General features: G+C 45.5%; 1 protein-coding gene across 1 annotated transcript; it reads right to left on the bottom strand.

Moving 5' to 3' along the window:
• Positions 1–750: 750 nt before the first annotated feature.
• On the bottom strand, positions 751–4,425 carry LOC147900561 (homeobox-leucine zipper protein HDG2-like). Its single transcript, XM_087376763.1, has 11 exons — positions 4,336–4,425; positions 3,860–4,065; positions 3,657–3,774; positions 3,357–3,545; positions 2,772–3,230; positions 2,579–2,680; positions 2,273–2,479; positions 1,972–2,149; positions 1,541–1,812; positions 1,360–1,455; positions 751–1,143 (listed from the first exon to the last, which is right to left on the bottom strand). Exons 1-11 carry the CDS (start codon positions 4,423–4,425, stop codon positions 751–753), a joined length of 2,310 nt encoding a protein of 769 aa, XP_087232889.1.
• Between the last annotated feature and the right edge of the window lie 4,666 nt (positions 4,426–9,091).

Here is a 9,091-nt window from a genome sequence, read left to right as displayed (position 1 = left end):
GCGAGAAAGTCTAAAAATTTTGAATACAGTGTTTTACATATACTTGGTGCATACTAGCCTCGTTAACGTGACATAACAAGGCTACACTCAACACACGTACATACTTGTCTCACAAATCCACAAAGGAACTATTTGCATGCGTAAAGCTTGACAATTAACGTTCGAGTTTTAATCCAAAACTAGCGTCATTGTTTTAGCGGTTGTAGGGGAGTTATATGTAAGACTCTAAGAGAAATCTAATGAACATCGAGAAACTCTAACAAGATCTTTTCAATGCTTCCTAGGAGATCCATGCAGAACACTAAAATAAAAGGGAAACTTAACCCTTGCATGCAGTAATCAGCACCTGCTGCCATCGTGAGCTACATAAATTACAGTCTAAAATGAAAGAAGAAATGCCTTACAATCAGATTCTTCTTTGTATGCATAAGAAAAGTTTTGTAACTAGTCGATCTTGGACACTTGAGCTCTTGGCTCTCTAGTTCCTAACTCATTTCACTGAAAGGTCATCATGTTCAAGCGATCTGATCACTTGAGCAGAGATTGAAATTTGAGGGAGCAATCAACGCCTTTGAAGACTTTGTCCAGCCGGAAGTGTTGACTTGCCCTCAAACCGATCACTGAAGCGGAGCTCTATATGCGATGGAAAATATTTACAAGTAGAGTGATGGGAAGTGCAGAAGGAATCCAAACCGACAAAATTGGAGTTCGTTTTCTGATCGACGTTGCACTGAGGGAAGAGTGCACAAATCATGCAACCTCGCAAGCCAGCGCTTTCTTGATTCGCAATACCGTGGAGGATATGAGGTTATTGACAGTAGCAACAGAGCCAAGCGAGAGTTTGGCGGTAGGGACATGATCCACGAGAATCTGAAAAGCAACAGTGAGTAGCGAGCCTGTAGAATTTGGAACGGCGACCGGCGGTCCAGGAGCATTCGAAGAGCCCAAATTCACACGGCGTTGCGGCGTGTCGGGTAGAATAGAAAAGCCGGAAGGCAGCAACGCGACACAGTCGGGATCGCCTCCGTTCAAAAGGGCACTCATGGCAGCAATGTCGACAGGAGCATAGACGACGAGGGAGCAGGATTCGTCGGTGCAGCATTCTTGGAGGATGAGCATGTTGGGCTGATTGGAGCTGGCAGCCTGCAATCCATGCGTTGACCATTCGATCACCAAATGGCAACGAATTCAAATTGATGCACAACGATTCCATCAGAATTGGAGCTTCCAACTTCCAAATTTTTCGAGCAGCGAAGAGCGAAGAGATTGAATCCAGGCCATTTGATCGACAACGAGATCTTCGGACATCACCAAAAGGCAACGACACAGTGATTTTAGATGGGAAGCAGAAACACTTACATTTACGCGGAGAAGAGAGACGCTGTTGCCAGGGTCCTGACCTTTGGCGACGTGAACGATCTCCTCCACAACGCCGGTGTTGGAGAGAATGTCCCACTGAGAAGGAAGAAGGAAAAGCTCCGTCAGGTGGAATATAATCTTCCCAGCTGAGAATGGTGCAGATCATGTGAGGTGAATTTACCTCTGTGCGAAATCGCTCGTCTCTGAGGAAGTCGAAGACGCGAGAAGGTGGCACGGGAAGCCAGATAGAGGTGGCCGCACTAAGGACGATGCCGGGAGGCCTGCCTGGATCGTCGACACTCTTGCGGATGAGTACTCGAACATCATCTCCTCCAGTGCCTGAGAGTGTGATCCAAGTGTGAGCGATGGACGCGCTCACGCCTCCACAGAAATTCGTAGTCATCCGCTCTGCGAGCTTCAGCATGCTGCGCCGTCCCTCGGGAGTAGGGCTCACTGCAAATTTTACAACAACAATACGGAAAACAAGAAGAAGAAATCGTTCCATTAGCTAGCTTTCATGGAAGCTCCACCCAGAATTTACAAGAGCTTTCAGCGACTCCATAGCCAGACATTCTTTAGCTTTCCAGAACTTATCAACAGAAAGCTTCAAACCCCCACCCAAATCCCTCGTCGAAACGTGGTTTGCCAGCAGCGTCGCCATCCGCTCGCACTGTCTTCGCAGTGTTGCCACCCATCGCTGCGCTCCGAACCCCATGCCGCTGCTCACCAGGTGTTGATACATGCGATGCACTGCCCGATTATCAACTTCCGTATGCTCCACCCAGGTGACCTGCATCAATCTTCTTTGATCCTTAATCCAATTCCTGCTGCGATGATTGTGCAATACACAAGTGCTGCAACGATTGTGGAATGCGCATTCATGAAGCCAAGATGTTCGATGGATGCGCTTTACCTTGGAGTAGCCTGTTGGCATTTCCTCGATGATACAGCCCGATGGACGCCTTCTGCATCGAACCAACGCCTGAGGAGGATTCGCGCGTAAGCTATCCACGGAGACGTCCACGACCACCCAGAGATGGTTGATGCGCTTGGCATAGCGAAGGAAGTAATTCTCGCGGGTTGCAACCATGGGCGATGGCAACTGGAATTCCGCGTACATCTGCAGCAGCAGCAAATTAGAGAGAGACGCATCGTTGAATCGCAAAGCAGGGGATATACTGCTGGATGCAGCTCGAAAGAGAAGATGGATGATGCTTACGAGCTGCATCGCGCCATCGTGACCGCCACCGACGCCAGCGGAAACAAGTTCCACCGGAAGAGCTCTGGAGACAATGCACGAGAACATCTCCGTCCAACGAGTCTGTACAAATGTGCAAGGGCGAGCATGATCGTCATCTTCATCGCCAGGCAAAATCTTCACCGTAATGTGGAAGTTTTGGCGAGATGCTTACCAAATCCATGAGCATTTCGACCAACGAGCTGGCGTTCATGATCACCAAGCTCGTCTCTCTCGTGCTTTCGCTCTTCAAGCCTAGCTGCCCATGACTTGTAGCTCTCGCGGGAAATCTCTGCAGATAGTGCTCGTTGTCCATGACTTCCATGCCGGTGTGAGGATCTACCACCCACAGAGGCTCGCTTGCCTGCGCGACTTGCGTGAGCTCATCCATCGCTGCCACTGCAAGCTCTATCACCATGGGTTTCTCGGATTCTGAGAGAGCCAAAGGCCGGGAGAAAACATCTGCTAGCGATGATGGAGTTCCGGAAGCCAGGACTTCGTTTGCGGAAGGCTGAGGCCACGAGAAACCGAGGTTGAGAGTGGAGCTGGCAGTGGAAGGGGCGCCAGTAGCGCCTGTGAAGGTGGAGACTGGACGGCCGATGTGCTTTGCTGCGATTGTGGAGATACGGTCGATCTGCTCGCATTGGAGAACAATTCAAACGCCGATGATGAGGAGCTGCAAAGAAACATCGAAACCATACGAGGATTGCGTGTTGCACCATCGCTCAATCTTCTTCGATGAAAGAAACTGCGTCTGTACCTCTTCTCTCAATCTAACGTTCTCGATGCGGAGCTGCTGCTCGTCGAACGACATATCGGCCAAATTAGCCGGTCCTCCGCAGCTTGGACATGCAACGTTCGCGATCGCATCATGCAGTGCAAGATTCTCGGTCCTCAGTTTCTCGTTCTCGCTGCGCAGATAGGCGTTGTCGTGACGTTCGTGCTGAGCCTACGCGTCCGCACAATTCAGCATTAGCTGCTACCCTCTGATAATTCGACAACGAATCTGAACGGATCGCAGTTCGGCTAGAACATCAATCCAGCCACACAGTTTGCTCACCTTCACTTGCGTCCGCTTGTTCTGAAACCAAAACTTGACTTGCCTTGGATCCAGCTTTAACTCCCGGCTGAGCTCCAGCCTCTGCTTCTCGTCTGGGTGCGGGCATTCTTTGAACACTCTGCAGAAAGAATCAGACAATAATTCCGTGATGACTTACTCTTAACACCGATGCCGATGCAACATAACATATTCACATTTACCACCTTTCCATCTCCTGAATTTGGTGCTGAGAATGCCGATGATATCGCTTCTTCTTGGGTGGCTGAGCCCCATCTTGATCATCTCCCGATCCTCCGTCGGGATTGTCACTGCTGGATTTGCTTTCGTATTCATCTTCCTTGATTTTAGTATGGTCGCTGTCGGCGCTTTGGGTCATGAGCTCACGGTGACCCTCCAGGAGAGAAGAAGGCTGCGAAACCGAGTGATCATGGAAGAATCTCATGATACGTTCAGTCATCAACTAGAAGGTGAATTTGATGTTGCTTGGATTGTGATTCATCATCATCAGGCAACGAGAACGGAAGCACAAACCTACAAATTAGACTTCAGTAAGATAACCATCCATATGCTCCTAATGACTTGACTGAGCTAGAGCATGTATAACACGGGAAGGGCAGTCGATTTCCATGCTTACAATGCAGATTCATGGCGGGTAATAAGTCGGGGTGGTTAAACTTACCAATGCGAGCGTCAAACCGGAAGACGTAAAGGCGTTCAACTTGGGCTGGATGGGCATAGGGAGGGGGGACATAAGTCGGGATGGGAACATAACTTCAGCGGGCATATTTAATCCGAAGGCAAAGATGGGAGGCGCTCTTCTGCTGCAAAACTGGATGCGATAGGGGGGGTTGAGGAGGCGCAGGCAGCCACACTTGGGTGTTGACTGAGTGAAAGAGGAAGAAGAGAGAGCAAGGGAGAGAGAGGTGGTGAATTTGAATTGATACGGTGGGCTTAGTCTGTAAGGAAGGAAAGAGAGGGAGAGAGAGCTGCAACTGTGAAAGAGAATGTGTTTCTTGCTGTCTCTACGAGAAAACCGAGCAATTGTGAAAGAGAGAATGTTCCCTAGCTGACTCGTTGTCTCTATGGGAGAATCTCTTGTGGAGAGTGAAGAGCAGTGAAAAGTGAGTGTAAAGCTGTTTTGTGTTCGACAGGGAGGCAAGGCAAGCAATCGAGAAAGGCGCAAAGGTATCTAAGCTTCAAACCATCTCCTCACGCGACCTTTTTGTGTGAGAAAATCCTCTAAAAGTTTGCGGGGCACACTATGATATAACTGAAGTCTACACTTTGCAAAGCTGTGAAAGAAGGTGGTAGAGAAGTGGGGTGGGAGCATTATAATGGGTTGGGGTTGCGTCCGACGTGGCGGCTGCATGGGGGTCTCGCTGCAAGTGTTGTGTCACACACCCCGTACATGCGACTCCACCTGGCACCTGTCATATTTTTAAAAATTGTGAAGGGTCTTGTAAAAGGCCACAGATGGTGATTTGTAAATTAAGAACAAACCCCACTTCCACGGCTCCCCATTCAATTGGCCAGCCGGCTGACCCAGATTCGGCCCTGCCCCCCGGATCTCGCCAGTTGGCATCAATTCGCCTCAACGAACTTAACTGCCAGCGCGCACCCAGTACCCCCACCCATTATATCTCCTGCCACTTGGCTTCCCTCACCCGCTTACAACTGTCTGCCACGTCAGCCTCACGCCCCTTCGCGTCCCCGTGCTCCCCGTGACCTCGCCGTACCACCTCTGCCAACGCGCCTGCGCCGAAAATCTCATGAGCTAGGCCCATATACAAAAGAAACCATTCGAATTCCCGCTGGCCTTATATATTATATAAGCCTTTTACCTGTGACCACACCCTCTCTTCTCACCAAAACACTCCCAAGTTTCTTCTCCCCCGCATTTATACCTCCTCTCTCCCATGAGACCCCCATGCCCCATCGTTTGCTCGTGCTCTCTCCTTTCTCCCTTAAATTGCCCCCCTTTCAAATCTTTGCCTCCCTCTTAAGAAACCTTTTAGAAAAGCCCCGCCTCCTACTTCTTTGCTTCCTCCTTAAGGTGCCCCCAAGACTTCTCATGCTAACACATGTTTCTTGTTCAGGCTTCGCATGCTAACACATGCTTCTTGTTTCATATCCCACCTCATCCTTTTCGTGAAGTGCACCACACACAAAGATTCATGCCTTTACATCCAATCGTTTGTATCACATAGCACATCTTGCTAACTTCCCATGAAATGTGTTTTTCAACATCACTATCATGAATTCAATGTACCACCATGGTGCAATTGCTTCTTGGAGATATGCTTGGATTTGTTTGTCTCCTCCAAACATAAATACCTCTTAACTCCTTTGGAGGCCTTAACTATTTTGTTATCACAATGTAGCCAAGCTCTAATGTTGATGATGGAATGTCCTGAATTTCCTATGGAGACACACCAACAAGGACTCAAGCTCCATCATAGGCTCATTACGAACGTCCCTCCCAAAATAAGCAATAAATGGATGACATGATTTGAATCAAAACTAACTCAATTGAACCATGTGACTTACTGGTTAAGCTTAAATCAACAACAAGCTAATGTCATAACCTAGCCTAAGCTTCTAAAACAATGCACTTCCCAAGAATAGTGACAAAATGAAAGAAAGAAAGAAAGGACAAACAATGTCAATTAATTATTTCTTCCTTTGGGACAAGAACTTGTATTTCCCCTCATAAGGCATACTATAAGCAACTTTACATGCCCTTGATAGAGTCATGAAGACTCAACACATGAACTTTATGAAACAAACCTAGCCTTACTATCTGTTAAAAGCTTATATTGATGCCACACCTTACAACATAAAGAAGACTTGAAATTTGACCAGAAAAGGCTATAAAAGCTATCTCCTACATACTATTCAAGAAGCATTATTTTGTAAATGTGTCCTAGCTTTTAACTCTACACTTGGATAGATTCTTTCCATAAAGAGGTTGTGGCTAAAATCCATCAAAGATGCATATGTTACAAGGTTTATAGGATCTTTCTAATGAACTTGTAATGTAGCTATCACCTACATCTTAATTCTTACACTCAATAACTTTTGTAGGTTGATGATACCACCTCTATGCATTTAATGGATTTGCAGTCAAAAGTGACCTTCATGTAGCATATTCTTGTTTTTGTGCACAATAATTGCTAACAATTACCTTGATAACATTCATGGATTCTCACAATTACTTATTTGGTTTTGACTTCCCAGAAGCTCTCCCTCTTGATAACCTTCATACTACCTCCATCACAATGATGAATAATTTGGCATATTCTTGTATTTGTGCTCATTAATTGATAACCATGACTTACCTTGATAATGTTCATGAATTCTCACAATCACTCATCTAGATTTAACTTCATACAAGATCTCCCTATTGATAAACTTTATACTACCTTCTTCACAATGAAAGCTAGGGAGGAATGATTCTACATATTCTTGTTTTGGTGCTCAATAATTGCTAACAATCACTCACCTTGATAATGTTCTTGAATTCTCATATTCGCTCACCTAGTTTTAACTTCCTAAAATCAAGGGATGAATGATTCAACATATTCTTGTTTTTGTGCTCAATAATTGCTAACAATCACTCACCTTGATGATGTTCTTGAATTCTAACAATGACTCATCTAGTTTTAACTTCATACTAGCTAGATCCCTCTTGATACTTTTATACTACCTCCATCACAATGAAAATTGGCATTGTCCTAGAAGGTTTTGTAACCTCATGCAGACTTGGCTTGTTAGCCCATCAAACAACATCTTGTTTTTAATCATCCAAATCACTAAGCCACATACTCTCATGGTGGTCCATACCATGGCTAGAGTGGAAGGTAACACTTAAGAATACTTTCCCATGATACCCTTTTGCCCCCTCCATACCCAACAACCACCCACAAGTTTCCATGCTTCAACCAAACCACATGCAACATACAAATCCTTAATTTTAAGGAAAAAATAAATCATTACTTTATCATAGCAGCCTCTAATTGCTAGTAGATCTTCCATGCTCAACCAAACCACATGCAAGATCCAAATCATAGCTGCCGCCAAGTGCTAATAGATCTTCCATGTGCATCATCCACAACCACTTATGCATTTCCACCCACAGGGCAAATCATAGGAGATAGTGAGATAACAAGTTATCACATAGTGCAATGGCATCTAGCTTGAAAGTTAGAAAGTCCTAGGGTCATTGTTTGCTTGGGTGCGTAGCCATTTTTGGTGAGATTCAAGGAATTTTTTGTATATGGGTGTCTTGCATGACCCATAACTTATGCATTGCTCAATGAAATTCGGCAAACTTTGTCTTCAAGTTATAGTAAACATTCCAAACTTAAACATGAGACCAAAAAATTATGGAATAAGGATATGGAATGAGACCATTAAAGCATTACAAGTGCTATGTTGCATGTGAAGCATGCATCCTAAAGACTATTATAGGATATAGCAATCTATTCAAAAACAAATGAGAACATTAGGCATGGGTAACGGGCCTCCAATGTTGTGCTAAAGTGATGCACGCCCATTTGAGGGCATGCTCCATAACTGTTTTTGATTTGTTGAAAGCCAAAACAGATTGAAATTTTGGAATTCAAACTAGTGGGACTACTGCATGGTGGTGTTAAAATCCTGGTCAAGGCACAAGGAATAGATTGTAGGTCGAGGAAAGCAATGGCACGATATCGAAATGGCAATGGAAGACACTTTTGCAACATTTACAAAGAAGACTCCTTGTAGAGCAGCAAGTAGGCAACAATTGTAGATGCACGCATTCAATCATTGCCATCGGAGCAAAGAACACGAGCTATGGTGTCATGATTGGTGGGAGCATTCGAGGCAGTAACATCAGGACATTTAGGTGAATACTAGTCTTGAGTCTTCACAAGATTTAGCCTGCACTCTAAAGTTTGTAGGGTAACAATCCTACCAACACCTCGGGAGATGCACGCCTAAGAGGCGATGCTCTCTAACCTAAGAAATGTCCTACATAAAGTGAAAGGGGTGCATAGCTTAGATCAACTAGCTACAAAGAGGGCGACATTAGCTATGTTGGTGTCTCTTGAAACAAAGGAGAAACAGCTTGGGTGCACAATGTCGAAGATGTTGTCAATCAAAAGGACCAATGTGGCTCCAACGGTTGAACATAGAGTAGAAGCAATGCAAGATCATCCCGACCCAGGAAGTCTGTGGGCTTCAACAAAACACAAGAAAAGGAGAGATAGCCTAAGTGCTGAAGTATTGCTAGAGTGACAACATTTTGGCATGCAAATACAAGAGTTTCTCCAGATAAAGAGGACATCTGTAAAAAGCGAACGGGATGCAAGGTTTTTGAGGAGCACATCATATACATGCTTGATGCAACGCAGGTCAGTGGTCTCTCATTGGTGCCTAAACCAACCCAGTGG

The sequence above is a fragment of the Dipteris shenzhenensis genome, chromosome 7 (genome assembly GCF_047967505.1).
Source record: "Dipteris shenzhenensis isolate YYH24624 ecotype China chromosome 7, Dip_SZ_1.0, whole genome shotgun sequence".
Classification (NCBI taxonomy): Eukaryota; Viridiplantae; Streptophyta; class Polypodiopsida; order Gleicheniales; family Dipteridaceae; genus Dipteris; species Dipteris shenzhenensis.
The sequence above is the reverse complement of the archived record's forward strand: the minus strand, read 5'-3'. Positions and strand labels throughout refer to the sequence as shown.